General features: G+C 44.0%; 1 protein-coding gene across 32 annotated transcripts in view; it reads left to right on the top strand.

The window, feature by feature from the left end:
• Positions 1 to 18,259, top strand: part of SORBS1 (sorbin and SH3 domain containing 1) — a 174,884-nt gene that overhangs the window by 107,498 nt on the left and 49,127 nt on the right. For 7 of the 32 annotated variants that reach the window (XM_075108009.1, XM_075108011.1, XM_075107983.1 and 4 more), the window contains 5 exons: positions 1,388 to 1,507; positions 3,783 to 3,898; positions 7,674 to 8,045; positions 10,999 to 11,146; positions 16,701 to 16,730. In XM_075108009.1, coding sequence (XP_074964110.1) covers positions 1,388 to 1,507; positions 3,783 to 3,898; positions 7,674 to 8,045; positions 10,999 to 11,146; positions 16,701 to 16,730 — 786 coding nt within the window. Of the gene's footprint in view, positions 1 to 1,387; positions 1,508 to 3,782; positions 3,899 to 6,305; positions 7,128 to 7,673; positions 8,046 to 10,998; positions 11,147 to 16,700; positions 16,731 to 18,259 lie in introns of those variants that run through there. The other 25 variants (XM_075108010.1, XM_075108015.1, XM_075108013.1 and 22 more) reach the window with 12 other exon arrangements.

Consider the following 18,259-nt stretch of genomic DNA (forward strand, 5'->3'; position numbering starts at 1 on the left):
GAGGGCGTTTGATGTGAGCCAGGTGTTTGACATTCATCAACTCACTCTCCTTCCTGCTGTTGTCCCTGTGGCACTGCTGAAGTTTCCCTTGATTCCTGTTGAATGTAGCCACCTTGGCTATGGTTTGTGTGTTTCGCAACCTTAGCCGAGGCACTGTCGTGGTCTATAAAGCACTGTACCAGTGAGGATTTAATGGGGCATTATCTTACTTAAATCAGCCAGGGAATATTGATCTGTGTGGACATGGCCTGTTGTCTGGGCAATAAGCAGCCTTTGCCCCCTCTGTCCAGTTCCTAGAGAGGAGCTGCATCTTTTCCCCATGCAGAGATAGCATGATCCTCACCCCATAAAAATAAAAACCATCATGTTGTCATTTGTGTGACACAGCACATGTAGTACCTCTTCAGGCTTCCTGTGTGGCTGGTGCGTGGTAGGACTAGCGCCTCTGTTTAGCTAGGTCAAAGTGATGTCTGATGGCAGCTGCAGGGTCAGTAGTAGTGCGTAAGAAAGGAAGGTGATGTGTTTTCCTCTGGAAATAGCTTGAATAAGTGAGAGGCTCTTTAGGCTTATTGTTTCTATAGGTATCTTAGAGGAAACAAATTTCTGGAAGGATTTTAAGTAAGGGAAGGAAGATAGCCTTGAAGTACTGGTTTGTTATTACTTAATAGGATGACAGGAGGAAAAACTCAAATCCATGGACAAAAGTAAGCCTGTACAGAAACTCTGCTGGATCAGGCTTCAGCAAGCATGCTGGCATGCTCTGGTGCCTGGCTCACAGGGTAATCTGAAGAGGTATATGTTAAATCTCCTTCTGGTTTGGGGGATTTGTGTTCCTATGTCAGTAGGTGAAACACCACCATGAAACGGGGAGAGATGGCAAGGAGGTAGGTTGCAGTGCCCTGCCTTTACAGCATAGTCAACACAGTTACAAGATTTTATCCTCCAGTGGTTATAAGGCTCTTTCAGTCCTGCACAAAAGTCATTTTTAAAGCTTCAGCACTCAAATCATATTGCTTTATACCACTGGGACATCCCTATAGAAGAGCCACAGGTGTAACGATGGCACGTCCTTGCTAGTACAATATCTCCACATAGACAGATGGACCTGTGAAATTTGGTTCAAACACTCATCCTTTTTTCCTCCTCTCTTAGCTCTGTTACACTGACTCAGAACTTTCTTCTACATTCATCAGTTACATGAATATGAAAACTGCTTTGATTTCTCAATGCTTTAAATTCAGAGCTAATCTTCATCGGCATAAACATTACTAGATTGATTCACCTGGAGGTGCCCACACTAAAATTACTCCTTAGAGAACTAATGGCTTTTCTAGCTTTGTATCTTCCACTTAAATATGTCACCTCTGTGCATGTGCATTTCATGTAGAAATGGATCCCTCTAAAGTCTGCAGTGGAAAAGGAGCTGTGACCCTCCGGGCATCTCCAGCCTATGAAGAGAATCAGAACATCTCTTCGCCAAGTCCTCAGGTTGTTGAGCAACCTGCAAGTAAGTGGGTGGAAGGTTAACTAGAAGATGTTACTCACAGTAAGCTCAAGTGAGGTCAGTCCAGGGTCTTGGGGTGAATTTTTTTAGCTACGATTTAAAGCCCAAAATCATGTAGCGTAGTTGGAAACCTCTTGCAAGAACCAGATCAATGAAGGGAGACTGACTCCTGTTCTCTCCTAGTGCAGGTTTCATGACCATTCAGTCACCAGCTTAAATTTATTTACAGCTCCCTTCTGCTCTCTGGAGCTCCAAAAACTCTCAAATCTTTTTTTTTTTCCTTCCTTCCTGGCAGGCCCATATCATCTCCTTTTATCCCAGGCGTGAGGTGGAACAGAAAGAGGCCAAGCGGTGCTGTTGCCACTGTAGCATTCACTTGGGTTGTCAAGGGAGCAGGGACAGTGTCCCAGACAGACAGTGTCACCACAGAGCTCTGCCATCTTTCAATAGCAGACATGTAATTACTTAATTGCAGGAGACAGGCAAAGCATAACAAACCTGGTTGGTATCGTGGGTCTGGCAGAGAGGATTAACTCCCAAAGGCAAAATGCCATTAAGGGGGGAGGGGAGCAAACTTGCTCTTGAAAGCAAAGCATACATAGTTTCTGGTTATATTGTTGGAAGAAGGGCAGTTTCATTAATATCAGCCCCAATGTGCTGCCTTCTGCTCTGTCTTCTACCATTCTGCTCCACCTGTGACATACCCTCTTTTCATGCTTGCCATTCTGTTTCTTCACTCCTACCCCACCATTGCCTCTCTCTCTTGATGGCTTAATAAATTTCCAGCAGCCCGAATGGCAATGAGCCCATTACTATCACAGAATCCCAGGTTGGAAGGGACCTCAGGGATCATCTAGTCCAACCTTTCTAGGATGAGCGCAGTCTAGACAAGATGGCCCAGCACCCTGTCCAGACAACTCTTGAAGGTGTCCAACGTGGCCAAGGCAACCCCTTCCCTGGGGAGATTATTCCAACGGTGACTGTCCTCACTGTGAAAAATTTCCCTCTGGTGTCCCATCGGAATCTCCCCAAGAGCAACTTGTGTCCATCCCCCCTTGTCCTCTCCATGTGACTCCGTGTAAAAAGGGAGTCTCCATCTTCTTTGTAGCTCCCCCCTAAGTACTGGTACGTGGTGAGGAGATCCCCTCTGAGCCTCCTTTTCTCAAGGCTGAACAAACCCAGATCTCCCAGCCCATCCTCGTATGGCAGCTTCCCAGTCCTTTGATCGTCTTGGTGGCCCTTCTCTGGACCCCTTCCAGCCTGTCCACATCCTTTTTGTACAGCGGAGACCAGAACTGCACACAGTACTCCAGGTGTGGCCTGGCAAGCGCTGAGTAGAGTATACAATGGAAATCAGCTCATTAATACTTCCTTTGCTTACTCTCTCAACTGCTTTATGAAATGTACTTTGGAGCCAGAAGAGCTTTTTGCATATAACTTAAACAGCAAAACAGGTAGAGGGGTGGGAAGGAGCCCAGAGGTAGGTGGGTAAAAAGGTGATGAGGCCAATGCATCTAGCTGCAGGGACTGGGTTGTAAAGTGACATCATATTTTTTTAACTCCCTTCATGCACACACACTTAGTCTGCAAAACCTGATCTATTTATTGGCAGTCCTTTATCTCAGTTAATCATACATAGTGATGTTGATAAAGATAGATATGCCTTCATAGCCTGTATCATGGCTAAGTATGGGGTCTCTACATTTCCAGGAATTTGTGGTGTCTGGACATCAAGCTGCAGCTTTAGAAAGTAACTAGCTTGGCTGCCTTTTTGCCTCTGAAATAAAAATGTCAATGAACAATTGTTTCTTCATTGCTCTGAATGAATTGCCTTGTGTTTACAAAGGTCAGAAACAAGGAGGGCATCATGTTTAGGGCTGGTCTCTATGGAAATTAGGGAGCCCTGTCAGAAAGCATTTTATGTGTGAAATGAAGTAGCTTGATTCTTAACTTCAGTTGGTACAGGTTTTCTGTAAATGTAACAGGGTTTCCCCCCCCCCCGCCTTTCTTTTCCTTTATGCCTATCTTCCACCCCACATTTTCCATCCCTCCTTTCTGTGAAATGCTTAGGTTTGGAGCCAGAAAACCCAGAAACAGGTAAAAACATTGGCTGCTATGTCATTGCTTCTGTTGCTTTCTTGGAAGTATTTCTTGTTGCCTGGAAAAACAAGAAAGAAGAAAAAGAAAAACAAGAAGGGGGAAGAAAAGAGTCCCCTCCTTTTGCTCATCCTGTAGCTGGAAGGAATCCTCTGTGATCTGAGTTTTCTTCCCCTCATAGATGATTGGAGGTCGTCATCTAACACTGATGCCAATGGGGATGCCCAACCATCTTCTCTGGCTGCCAAGGGTTATAGGAGTGTGCGCCCGAACCTCTCCTCAGACAGCAAGCCACAGGTAAGCCTTTCTTCTCTGACGCTGAGGGTGATCTTCTGGGTTCAAGCACTGGATTCATGGTCAGGAGCCCTGGGTTGAACTCCAAACTTTGCTGCACACTTGGGTAAGTTGCTGTGCCTCAGTTTTTCTTACCTTTAAAATGGGGGCAACATCGATGTCAGCAGAGTGCTGTGGCGGTCATATGTTCAGGCACACCACAGTGTTTCCTTGGTGGATGAAGGAGGACAACAATGCTATTTGTTTGCAAGAAAAAAGGTGAAGTAGTCGTCTATTACTGTTTCATTTTTTACGTTGGTCTGTTTCCTAAAGGTTGCTGCAGGCTGAAAGCAGAGCTACGGCTTACATTAAAACCAAGATATTGGGGAAATGCCTTTCATTTTTAACACTGTAACTGATACAAGCCAACAAGGGAAAGGTTATTTGTACCAGAAGGTAAATTGTTGAAGTCAATCTGCTAAAAGAAGCGTAACTTCATCCTTTTTCTTTTGGGTGGTTGGTCTACACAGAAGCAGTCTGAAAGCTGATAAAGAAACCCTTTGTTAGAAAGCACTTTCTTTTGTGAAACGGAGTCCCTTTAAAGCATTGTGACTTTAGGGTGACTCGGTGACTGCTCCTATCATCAGGGATCTATAGCAATGCCACAGAACAGGCATTGTTCCTGAAATTGTAAGTGAAAGTGGAAGAAGGCGCAACTCAGATGAAGGCATGGGAAGGAGGAGCACCCTAAAGGATTGCTCCATATACTGCCTGATGCTTACAGCTGTCCTGTAGTCTCTTACTGATCTTGTGGATGAGCAGAGAGAGCATTGATGCATATAGTACTTCTTACAGAAGTGTCAAGGACTGCTGTCCAAACTAAGCTGAAATGGAAGAAAATGGAAAACCCCAATTGCAGGTCGTGAATTATTATTTCCTGATAATACTGTATAGTGGTAAAGTGAGGCTTCACCTGACCTAGGGAAGCACTGTGGCGCTCTGAAGTCTCCAGACTGAAACTACTGTCCTTAAGAAATCAAAAGGAATGAGTCTATTCCAGAAGCAGAAGCCCTTCAGAAGCAAACCCTCCTCTCCAACCCCTTACACATCAGGGAAGCAGGGGGAAGAGGGGCAGCATGAGGACAGTAGATTTTGGGACAAAAGCTGTAATTTTATGAAGCTATTCTAGGTTTATATCCGTGTAACAAGAATAGGTGCTGACCACAACCTGTCATATGCAGATGAATTTTAAAGGTGGTATTTTTTTCAGATTTGAATGTTGTAAGCTGTTAAGATATCTTCATTCCCTTGTTCTGGCCATTTTAGCAGTGGTTTAGCCAGCCTTTGCCAATCCATAAATATATGACAACAGGGTGTGTATAAAACCTACTTTCATAGTCTCCAGAGGGTTAATTTACAAGAATGCAGGGAGCTACTGTTCACTAGGTGGGTGTTTTAGTTCTCTTCCTTTCAGTAGTTCATGGTTTTTGGTTATTGGCAACAAAGCAGTAAATAAAATGAAACCTCTTTAGTGCTAAGTTATTTACTTCAAAACAGTTTGGCTTTCAGAAAAAATTCACTGTAACTGTGGTTGCAGTTGCAGTTGCAGTTGGCAGGCAGTTGTGGAGTTAGCAACCTGTATGTTGCAAAGTACCAAAAACAGTAAAGGGTTTTTTAATTATTTACTAGAAGCAGGATTTCTGTGTTGGTGATCTTGATTCTGGAGGCAAATTCTTATGAATTCAGTTCCTCAAGAAACATCAGTTGTTCTGGTCTTCCTGAAATAATTTTCAGGGCTGAAAAATCCTGGAGAGAATTCAAGAGCTAGCTTTTAGGAGAAATGCTGACTTTTTACTTAGCCAGCCATGGCAGGCTATGGTATGCACATGATGTCTGCTTCATTAGCACTGGTGAAATTTTGCAACGTTCATTTTATGGCAGTGCACTTAACATGCAGCAGAGATGGCCTAGAGCTCTGAATTTGTCTTTGCAGTTCAGATGTCCCCAGCACTGGGAAGTATTTAGTTACACAGGCATGAGCCTGGGTTTAGTTAGCCAGGATGTTAAATCTCAACTGAGGCTTTCCCAGGGTTATGGTGTGTGTTGCTGTGCAGGCCTCTCGAAACAATACAGCACTGAGATTTGTTTAGTCCAGAGACAGAGAGAGAAGCTTGTAGGCAGGGACTTGAGAGCTGGGTAAAGTTTGCCTGCTGCAGTGAGCAGTGCTAAGAAAGTGAGAATGTGTGAGATGATGTATGTGATGAGTTCTGCACTCGCCTTCCAGATACTGTATTTGCTTTTTGTTCTTGCTGTATTAAGCCCTGCTTAACCCAAGTCTAATGACTGAATTCATTCTCTGAATTTATTTAATTTTTTCCTTCCTTTTTCCTTTCATTTGGTGCTGCTTCCTCTCTCCCTCTCTTCCTTCTTGACTCTGCCTGGGCAGGCCCTTGCTCCTCCCCGTCCTCCTCTTCCCAAAGAGGAAAGCTTTGCATGGCGTCCTCGCACTGGCCCTAAAGTGACCAACCTCTTGCCAGTGCCCATCATGGACTGTGTGTACCTGAATGCACCCAAGCCTTACAAGCAGTGTGCATCACCAAATGCCAGAGCACGGTGTTATTTCTCATCACTTACCCCCTATGGGGCTGCCCCCAGTAGGAAGCAAGGCTTGCCAGCAGGGTATTCTTCCTCTTCAGGCCCCAAAGATGAGTTGCATGCTGGGCAGCCACTCTTGGAAAGCCGCTCCTCATCGGCTGCATCATCCATACAACGTAACCCTGACAGGGCAGATCCCAGTAGTAAGGCTGTAATGAATTCCAGTCATGAGACAAAGGCGGATAAAAAGGTCACCAAACTATATGTAGCTTGTTTATCTCACAGCACTTGCTCAGCTGCATCTGAAAATTCCACTGGCACCGCACATGACCCAGCAGCCGGCCCCAGTTTGGGCGCTGAGCTCACTCAGGCACCAGCCACCGACATTGTGTCCTCTGTAACAGATACTGGAAAGCCTCTTCCTGCTCCTCCTCCTCCTCCTGTTCCTCCCAGGCCGTACTTTTACACTGTCCTCAGTAAAGACGCAGTTAGTTATGGTGCGGGTCAACCCTCCTGGACTCAGTCGTCACCTCCGCAAGCTGTGAGGGACAGAGTGCTCGAGCCCCAGAGCACAGCTGCCACAGAGGACAGGATGAGAAAAGAGCCTTACCTTACTCAGCAGCGACAGCCGCCATACAAGGCAATGGGACGCAGCATGGTACATGTTTTCTCCATAACCTTGTTTTCTTTCAGCCATGTGAACGGTTCTTTAATTCATTACAATGTTCCCTTAATGCTTTATTCCCCTCATACTTAATTTCTGAGCAGTCGTTGTGCCACCTGAGTCTTGTGGTCTTCTACTCGATAATATTTAACACCCCCTGCGTGCCCCCCCCAACATTGATCTGGGTGTTTGTGTGTGTGTGGTGTTTCTATTTTAGGGAGGTGTAAAAGAAGCAAACTCTGTAATGTGATGGTTAGTGCTTCTCAAGTGATGGTGAATGCGGAGCTGTTCTGTGGTTTGATTTGGCCTCACTGCACAGACTGGAGAAGAGAGGTGGTGAGGGGGAGAAAGATCTTTGTGAAAACCATGCATGTTCACAGAGGCCAGGGTTGCAAGACTGAAGAATTATGTCTCCCTAAGGAAAGGAAATCTGTTGGCACTTTGTCTCGTTTTGAGTGCATCCCCACATGACACTATATGGCTGTGTTAGACTGAAGTACCAATCTCCCCCGTTGCATAATGACACCTTGTTTCCTACAGGATGCCACTGCCACCACTACAGCTCAGCCTGGAGTTATAGTAGTCCCCCTCCTCCAGGTTAATCCAGACAGACAGCAAGAAGGCAGCTCCAGCACTCCACCACCGCCTCTGGTTCCTTTTGGGCAAGGCTCCGTATTCCCTGAGACTGTTTCTCCTGGCTCACCCTTGACTTTTCCGACTCTAGATGATTTCATTCCCCCACATCTCCAGAGGGGTTCCCACCATAACCAAGCACCCTCCACGTCTGGCACATTACCCTCTGTTTACCCGAAACTGCCATTCTTCTCATCACCACCTTCACTTGTCCCTCCAGTCACAGGGGCTTTGCACAGGGGCTTGAAGCCTGAAAGCACTGGAGTCATCTCACACACAGTAAGCTTGCCAAGTACCCTCCTCGCCCTTTTCCTAAATTTGTATTCGCAGATTAAAATTACTTTCTCCTTGCAATACTAAACTTGAGAGAGGGGTTGATGACTCACTCCCTGCAAGCAGCATGACAACTGAAACCTTGTTTACATCCTGTACTAGTGCATGCATGTTGCCTGCCTTGTGCAGCTTTGAACTTTCTATTGACTTATCGCAACATTTATTTGACCGTCTGCCTTTGTGCCCGTTCTGCTAGGTGTTGCACAGCTTAAGAGTCTTCACAGAATAATGAATTATGTATAAACAGAAGAGCTGCAACTAAGGGATCTCTTCAGGCTCTTTTAATAACATCCTTAATTGTGTTTGAATAACACTTAAAGCAGCAACAGCAGGCCAGTTAAAGGTTAGGGCTGGCTTTCTGTTCCACTTGGAGCCACAGGACCGTATGGTCTCTACACAAATCCCTGCTGAAATCAGTGTAAGATTGCTGCCAGTACCCAGTGACCTACAAGCAATAATGTGAGTTACTGAGCTAAGAGTCCTCCAAGCATGTAGGTGCTATGGGATGGATTAGGGGGAGAGGGTCTCATTGGTTTGGAATTGCTTGTCTTTGAAAATTTTGAATTCAATCTGCAACAGTTTTAACTTGGAATTTACGGTGTTCTTCTTGGATTAGGTTCTGTTTCTCTTTAAGCTCATCATCTGTTTTAAAAAGTCCTCAGGGAGAAGGAGGAAAAGTAGCTCTCAGTTAAAGTCGCAGAGAAGGCAAAAAGTACCTGACCCTCCTGGTACTGGAAGTCTTACAACCACCTTTTTTTTTTTTTTAAATATGGTTCCTTGTAAGGACAAGTAAGAAGTTGTTCAACAAAAATCCCCTCCTCTCATGATGATGGTCTCTCTCCCTTCTGACCCTATAGGGATCTAGCAAACAGACGTGGGGGGCAGGGGGAAGGAAAAAAACAACCAAGGATTATATTTTCAGAAGTTCTTGACATTGGAATTCTGCTTCTGTTGAAATCAGTGGGGTTTTACTGCAGAGAGCACTGAAAGCTTTTTTGGGGGAGGGGTTGGTTGTTGTTGGTTTGGGGTGGTTTTTTGTTTGTTTTGGCTTGGGTTTGTTTTTTTGGTGGTGTGTTTGTTTTGTTTTGTTTTGTTTTTTAATGGAGCCTATCTTTAGGGTCCAGAAAAATTCAGCAGGCATCCAAATTATAGAGGAGTGGTGGAAATTTCATTGTACCTGATTGTCATGAAATGAGAGTTTTGAAACATTTTTTGGCATGCTCACTTCAGGCATGTAGTCACAGAGCTGTTTTCGACAATGATTTAAACGGTTTTTGTTCACCCACTTCGGTGACTTAGTTGGGGCTGCTGAGCCTTTCCTGATCTGACATCACTCTTCTTTGAGGTGTTCTTGATATTTTAGTTCTCAAAGCGAAGCCGAAATGCAACTCCGTCATACTTCTTCTTTGTACACTCCTTTTCCCAAATTGTATTGTTTGGAGTATTATCGCAGCCAGCGAAATGGGGCTGTGTCTCTCTCTTAGGGACACACATTTCTAAAGGCAATTGATTCTTTTTAACATGAAATGTCTGTGGCCTGATCAGATGCTGCTTGGAGCAATATCACCTCCATCCGGCAGAATGGGATTGCTCTTCCCTATTTCCCTGTAGGTTGGAGAGATTGTAGATGCTTGTTCTGATTATGGCCAATTCTCACTATGAATTCTCACCAGATCTCTGAGCTCTGGTGCCAGGCCTCACTCCAGCCCCTGTTCACCCCCCGCCTGATCCTGTAAGTCCTTTCCTGGTGGGTGTGAAGGGCACTGAGTTGCACTTGGCCAGAAAAGCCAGGAGCAGGGAGTCTTCTGCAGCAGTATTCTGTGCATATTCAGGTTTTTTTAATAGCTATAAACATCCCCTGAATGCTCAGCTCCATTTTACAAATCAGTGGTGTGCAGCATTTCAGTCTCACAGTGGAGTAGCAGGAGTGCAGAAATCTGGTATGCTGTTCCACACTCTCTTTGTTTGGATGCTCATTCCACATTAATGGCAATTGTGTGTCCAAATTCCTTAAGACGCTTTGAAAAATATCAGCCTAAACTTGCACATGCAGTCTTAATCATCACCCCTTCTTTATCTTTTCCTCTTACAACCAACAAAAGCCTGGTATCCACGGACTGAGATTTTTTCAAAGATTAACTAGTTTTTAAAGTCTCCCTGCTGACGCAGCCCGTATTTCTACAGAACAATGTGAGCTGTGGTGATACCAGAGGTGGGTTTGAAATCAGCAAACAAAGGAGCTGGATGCTTTAGGAGAGCAAGAGCAGCTTGCTATCTGGGCTCCAGTGGCAAAGCCATTTTGAGTATCTTCCTTGCTAGAGTCTTACTTTTTACTCTCCATCAGTTTTGGTTTCGTTTTATTTGGGTTTTTTTATTTCATTATTTTAACCAGGTAGGTGTCACACTGTATTGTGACTGATGGTGCTAACCTTATTCCTCAGACCTTCCCTACCAAACCAGCTGCAGTAATAATGTTTCACTCCAAAATTGCATGAGTTTTGCATGTCTGACTTCTTGTTATGAAAGGAATACTTTTAAAACAAATGTTTGTGTGTATGTATCAGCGGAAAGATGTCTGCATCTTCCCTCAACCAGATTTGCTCATTTCTGGCACCCTGAGTTTGCTCCAGAGTCTGCTGGATTAATTTAGTGCCTCTTTTTGGAGTTGGAGTTGTGAAACCCAGCACCAAATAATTATAGTACTGCCGTAGCAAACTAATTGCATTAACAACAAGCAGGGTATGTACAAGGAGCAGGGTAACACTCATGCTTACGCCTTTTTTACTAAAATTTGCTGTGATTATGCTTCACATTCAGCTTTTTCTTTCTTCCCCTCCCCGATTTTCCCAGTGTAGCAGCCTTCTGCATGCTGCTAATGATGTGTTGCTCTCCTTTTCAGGATGCAGGTCTTGTGCTAAATGAAGTGCCCCAGCTTGGCACTGGCACTGACTATCCAACCTCCTTCACGTCAGTCAACAAGTCTTCCTCTGCCTATCCCTCTACCACAATCGTCAATCCCACTATTGTCCTCTTGCAGCACAATCGAGGTAAGGAGTCTTGCATATAGATATTTGTGGCTCAAACTGAGCAACCTGTTATGCTGCAAGGGAGTGGAGAATGTGTGTGCTGTGGACAATTAAGTCCAGTCTACTAAGAGCTAACAAAGCTGCCTCCAGAAAGGTGTAGTGACTGGAGCATACCATGGGCAAGTGAGAGGTTGGAGGTGTGGGACAATGCTGACTTTTTCTAATTGAAACCTGTGGATCGGAGGCCACTCTGAGGTTGGGGAAGAGGCTTATAACTGGACTATGGACATGTGATACGTTATTGCAGGGTAACAGCTTATCCCCCATCAGGCGTCCTCTCATGGTGGGAAAGGGTGTATGCTCGCATCTGTCTGACAGTCGAAGCAAGGTAGCTTGAGGTAGGCTCTCCCTCACTGGGGAGGGGGATATGTTACTCCTCAGCTACTACAGTGTGAAAGCAGCCATGTTTTCAGTTACTGTGGGAGAGATTGGACCTCTGAAATCTCAGCAGAAGTTACCCAATAGTAAATAATCTGTTTGCCCATAAATTTGAACTTGGCAATTTGTTCCCCTGTCCACAACTGGATCAGCTCAGACTCATACTACAGTACAGTAGTCCTTGAGCTCTGGGTTTGCCTATGAACAAAACAACCTTCTTTGAGCACTCCCATGTTTACTAATCTAAGCCTTTCTCTGCCTCACAGAAGCTCACTCTGAATGGATGGTTTCATCTTTTTACCTCTGGCATTAGAGGGAAACTTTTCTTCTCTTTAGATTTCCTGATGGCTGGCATTATCCCAGCCTCCCAGTTCATTGTGCATCACTAAAGACTATAGCTTACAAAGGGCACCACAGATGCAGTCCAGTTTGCCTTGGTTTCCAGTGGACTTAGGAAACTCCAGGATAAGCAGATTCCAATCTACAATGGTACGACTTACCTGATACAAAGAAAAAAAATAAAATCAGGAAACAAGAGCAAGGCCTGCTCTCCTCATATGGTAGTCCTTCTAATTACAGGCATGCACTGATGTGCTCCTTTGCAGCCCGTCTTGTATTTTTTTTCAGTGCCTTTTAAAAACAGACTTCAGTCTTTGATCCTGAAGATAGTGTCCTCACTGTAGCCCAGTTGATTAGAGGGGTAATGAGTGGGTGATCTCTTCCTTTTTGCCAGCATCTGAAGCAGTTTTGCTTACGTGCTTCTGAATGAGAGTGTCTGGATCCCTCAACTGTTTCAAGAGGAGAAAATATTATTTGAGGCAGCCTTTTTTAATCTCAAAGCTTTTTGTTTACTTTCTTGAGGTGGGGTACCCTTTTGATTGGTTTTCACACTAAATCTGGAGCATTTCAGCGTGTAGCACACAAGGATATTTTCTGTCTCTAGATTTTAAGAGCATGAGAGACTAATCTGTATAGTGTGATGATCCACACACGCTGGCTCTGAGACAACTGATGTCAAATTGTTCTGTTTACTGATTACTTTCACAGTTAACGATTTGTCCTGTCTTAATATGTCTTGCCTCTGACCGTTAGCACGTACAATACTGTATCCTGATAGACTGAAGAGCCTCCTCTCATCACATTTTTGTTGACTGTGGTATAGATCATGGCCTGATAAGCAACTTGATCGAGTCTGTGAAGTAGCTCATTCTAATGCATGTTTTTCAGTCTTTATTAGTCAAACTTATAATTTGCAAGAATCATATTGAAATGGTTTGACAAGGCATCTTAGCCATGAATCTGTATTGACTGACATTGCATGTGTCATACTATGTATTTATTAGCAAAATCATTACAACATTTTTTTCTGGAATTATTGTCGACTTGACAGACAGATGGCCCAGCCATCACGCTAATGCTTTTCCAAGGTTGTCACAACATTTGCTTTCTTCCTTGTCCTGTGGAGTTTCTTTTGTATTCCAAGATATACTGAAGATGAATGTTAATGGTCCAATGAGCAGCTCTCTCTGTGAAAACCACTCTAAAATTCTTCAGTACAGTTTATATGAAGGTGCTAATTTTCAAGCATCTGACCTCAGTTGTTGTTCATTCAGCATAGTCCTTAGCTGATGTTGAAGTGGAAAGTATTTCTCCATCATGTGGTAGGACGTCAGCCTTTTTTTTCCCTTTCTGTTTTTTTCAAATGCAGAATGGAAATAGTAATCTTTTCTGCCCTCTTGTTAGCAGTTCCACTGTACCTATTTGGTAAAAGACAAGACCATTGCTAAGTTTCTGTTTATTCTTCATGTACCTCAAAACCTGTTTTTGAGTCTCTGAGACATTCCGTTAATGCGTCTACTTCCACTGTAATTTTCTTTCACTTCCCAGCATGTGTTACCTACTCATAGATGTACATTTTCTTAGTTTTCCATCTCTTTGTGTGTTGAGGGTTTCTTAGAGTTTGTTATGATTCCGTTCCTATCTAGGCTTTATCCCAGCATAGTCATAATATTTCTTTTTGCTAACTTAATGTTTTTTAAATGGTTCTCAGATCTTAGTTATCTGTTACATTTCTGTCCTCGCTGACATGATTCATATTTGGTTTCATCTTTATCTATTTAAAACTGGTTTGGTCTCATGGCATATAACAAATTGTTACTAGGTTATGATCCACCTTCCCCTGAATCGTTAATTATGTTTTGCGCTGAAATAAATTCCTTCATGTCAAGGTGAGGTTTAATATAAATTCCTCTTGTGTGCTATGAAATACCCTCTGAATTAGAAATTTCAAGGTCATTTTAATGTTGGCAGTCTGAGATCCCCAGTAGTTTAGTTAGTCTTCCAGATAGATAATGTGGCTTGCTTTCTCCTCAGTGGATTATTGATTGCTTTTTAAGGAGCTGGTTATCTTATTCTCTGGAGTGGCTGTTGTAGCAGACATCACCTAATGCCCTATTTTATACTTTTATCTGCTAGTTCGTTAATCTGTAAGTGTATAAGACCCTTTGATTTGGAGCTATCAGAGACTTAGAAACAGGTAATAGCATTTGAAGCACAGAAACTACACTATATCCTTTTTTTGTCTGCTTGATCTTAGTAAGTTATGATGAGAGATCTCAGAATTTTTTCTACTGGATTTCAGTAATACCAACTGAATAAGATTTATGCCTATAAACAAGTCATTTCTGATCCTCGTGTTCATTCCTAGCACCAAGGTAAGAATTTATTCTCTTCATAACTGTTGGCGTCTTGATTAATTTTCTTTTTGACACCTTTATTTTGCACTAAACTAAACTCCGATACTTGTTTCCTCTTCCCTTTTTGTTACTGCTTTCAAGTCTTAGTCTCTCCTCCTGTGCTGGGAACTCTGAAGGCATCTGTAATCGTTTCTTCACTGTTGCCAACAGTTATATTCCTCTGCTCGACTCTTTCTCAGAGAAGCCTACAAGTTTTTGGCCTTTGCTTACAGTCCCAGAACACAAGATTGGGGTGAAACCCTCAGTTAGTTGGTCTGTGCATGGGGCTGCAAGCTGTCTCTGATTTGGTAGGAGAGTAAAATAGCTGAAGCCACCTGCTCCTTCCGCTCTATCCATCAGCAGCTCTCTTTCCTACTCAGAGACATACATGAAAAGGAAACTATTCATCCATCGTATTCTCTCTACTGTGGAAGAAGAGATAGGAAAGAGCTCTCAAGCGTCAACTCTTTAAACCACATGTTTTTGTCAGGAGGCCTTAGTGATTGAACGCAGTTCTCCTCAGTGAAGGTGGTGGCTGAAGCTGTGACCATCCTCACTCACATCTTTTTTCCTTTCGTGTAATACAGCAGCCTACTCCTGATGGCCTGCTTAGAAGAGTGAACCCTGCAGCAGGTGGTTCCCATCTGTTTTTCAGGTTCAGATTGCTAACCCTTCCTCTTACCCATTGCAAGCAGGGGTTTGTTTCATACATTGGCAGCTATCGCGTGAGCGTAATGCACACGAGCAGCTTGCCATTGACACCTAGCAGAGCAGAAGTGCTGGGTTGAAGAACAAAGTTCAAAGGTATTGGTGAGGGAGCTGCACTTAGTGAGTAGATATATCAGGTTCTCTTGCTGGGATGACCCACTTAGTACTACATCTAGTGAAGATGGGTTCTGCTAGCAGACAGCATGCACCTGGAGGATTGTTACCTGCTGCAGACATGCTTGGCAAGTGTCCCACAGACCCCCCGAAGCACAGTTATTTCCTGGGCATGCATTGCATGGCATGGTTTATCATGAGTATGTAAAGATGTGATTAATATATTAAAGTTTTGAAATCTCTGCATTAACAGTACGAGCTTTCAAGAGTGTTTGTTTTTTGTATGTCAGTAAAATAATTTATTCTTTTCAAATGGCTTCCATGCTTTAAATGAAAGGATTAATTGCTAGGGAGTAGAAAGAACAGAGAACAGAGAGCTAAGAATTCTTGGTTTATTCCCATCCATGACTTGGGCAAGTCATTTGGGCATCCCTTTAGAAAGCATCTGTGAACATCAACTTTAGGGTAGTCAAACATGCTGGAAGACACAACAAATGTCCAAATTTGGGAATTGGGTAATGAAAGACCCTAAACCAAGGAGACAATTCTGAGAATCAAAGCCTTGAGCAAGCTGCGTCTGTGCACAAATCACTGAATCTGTGGCTCAGTAGTATATGGTAGGACTCAGCAAGCACCAACAATGACTTGATCCTTTCCTGTATCCCTTTGAAATTTGGGCCCCTCACTACAAGAAGGACATTGAGGTGCTGGAGCATGTTCAAAGAAGGGCAATAAAGCTGAGGAAGGGTCTGGAGAGCAGGTCTGATGATGAGCGGCTGAGGGAGCTAGGGTTGTTTAGCCTGGAGAAGAGGCTGAGGGGGGACCTTATTGCTCTCTACAACTACCTGAAAGGAGGTTGTAGCAAGGCAGGGGTGGGTCTCTGCTCCCTAGTAACAAGCGATAGGTCGAGAGGAAACGGCCTCAAGCTGCACCAGGGGAGGTTTAGGTTGGACATTAGAAAAAAACTTCTTCACAGAAAGGGTTGTCAGGCACTGGAACAGGCTGCCCTGGGAGGTGGTTGAGTCTCCATCCCTGGAGGTATTTAAAAGAAGGGCAGACATGGTGCTTGAGGATATGGTTTAGTGGCGGGCTTGGCAGTGATAGGTTAGCGGTTGGACTCGATGATCTTAAGGGTCTCTTCCAACCTTAACGATTCTATGATTCTACAAAATGCTACAGCATTATTGTTTCAAAATGTGCTTCATGCTAATGGTAATGTTAGTCAAGTTTTTTGACTCTGAGAGTCTTTACTGATTTTCAAATTGTCTCCTGTCCAACTTTTTTCATTCTCTAATGTTAAGAAAAAATTGAAAAATGAAAAAAACCCAAAACCTCTTTGCAGATGCATTGGTCACTGCATTATGAGATGTATATTATTCCACAAGGCTGCTGTGTGGCGAAGGGGCTGTGGGCTGTCACTTTGGCAGGGTATTTGAAAACTGAGTCCCTCCAGCAGCTGCTGCCGTTCTGTCCACAGCATATTTCTTGCCTGTCAGAACTGCAGCACCAGAGCACTTGCTGTTTATGTCTCACCGATTTGTTCTGTATTTCTTTTTGTTTTGTTTCTTCCTTTACCACAGAACAGCAAAAAAGGCTTAGTAGCCTGGCAGGTATGATGTGAAAGGTCTGCTACCCCCCCAGCTGCTGCCTCTGCTGGAGCAAAGCTGCTGCTTCGTTAGCATGTGGAGTACCTTTAGCAAACACACTTCGCAGAAACTGCAAAGGAATTAGTATAAATATTTGTCCTGGCTTAGTCCAGGTCATGGAATGTTTTATTTCAGTCTTTTCTCCAAATGCTACTTATGTGGCTGCATATTAATATACCAGAACCCTAAATTACTCATGTGTTCCTCTAAGTCATAAGATTTACATAGAGTTTGATTGTTCTAGTTGACTTTTGGGGCTGCCTTTTGAGCCTTTAGGTTTGCTCCCTTGGGGCATATTCTCAAGTTTCTCTACACAGTCGTTAGAGTTAGTCTTGCCTGTGGTGAGGGGAGACAAAGGGAAATAAAAATCAGTATTTATATGACTCCAAGAGGAGAAGTATTTGTGCACAGATGTCAAGAAATAGATGATAAAATTGTAGCATGCAAGTGTGCTGCCACCCTTCTCTCCCCAGGCAGCTCTCTGCTCTTGCAACGGGTGTTTGGGTCTCTCCTTGAAAGAAGAGCAAATTCTTTCCCTGGCCGTCTTTCCTTCACCACACCCCAAACAGAAGTAGCTCGGTCTGCAGTGAGCTTTATAGGAACAGCACATTATGCACCATGTACCCATATTATTATTTGGTTGTGGCTGTGGCAGGGTAAATGGAGAGGTAGGAGAGAAGAGCGCGACAGAGTGTGCCTAAGCACTTCAAATATCACAAACAGAAGCCCAGAGAACCGGGTTCTGCATGCCCTTGCTCTGCTGCATGGGGCCCTGGACCAGCAGAGTGCGTCCCATGAAACAGCTGCTGACCTGCTCCAACTTCATCCACCAGGTCCCTTTGGCTGCGACACCAGCCTGTCCCTCCTCTCTGCTGCCACCATGCTGAGGTGACAGGCTGCAGAACAGCTTACACTGGTCAGCTGCAAGCTGAGCACTTGCCTGCAAGTCCAGGCAGAGGTTTCCTGTTGGTTTTCGCTTTCGCAAGGTGTTTCCCTTCATTATCAGGAAATCCTTTGTTTTCTAAGCTAGAGATAGACACAGAGCAGTTTGTTTCAGCCCAAACGATCCTTGGTCTGGAAGAGTGAGGCCGTTGTGGCACAGCTGGTTCTGCATCTGCTCTCAGTGTACCTAAACCACCACACAAAGCTGCTGCCTGCCCCCTCTCCCCCTGCTTTTTATGTCCGATTGATCACAGCAGTAAAACTCTCTTGCCCCGTATGTTGCTGCTGCTCTTGCAAAAGGACGGCTCAGGTACCATGGAATGTGTTGTCTGGTGCAATGTGGTTATTTGGGCAATTAGGCATCAGATTTGGCTCTATGGTCTTTAAATACCTCAAAGCCTGATATATACCTCCATAAACTCTTTTGAAATCATTGGAGGTGCATGGCAAATAGTCAGTGTGAAGTTTAGCCATTATCTTCCAAGTTGTAGGGTAGTGTAGGAAATTTGTGGTGAAAGATGTCTGCTTTAGTCCCTCCTTCTGCAAAGACA

Source organism: Phalacrocorax aristotelis, chromosome 12, assembly GCF_949628215.1.
Source record: "Phalacrocorax aristotelis chromosome 12, bGulAri2.1, whole genome shotgun sequence".
Classification (NCBI taxonomy): domain Eukaryota; kingdom Metazoa; phylum Chordata; class Aves; order Suliformes; family Phalacrocoracidae; genus Phalacrocorax; species Phalacrocorax aristotelis.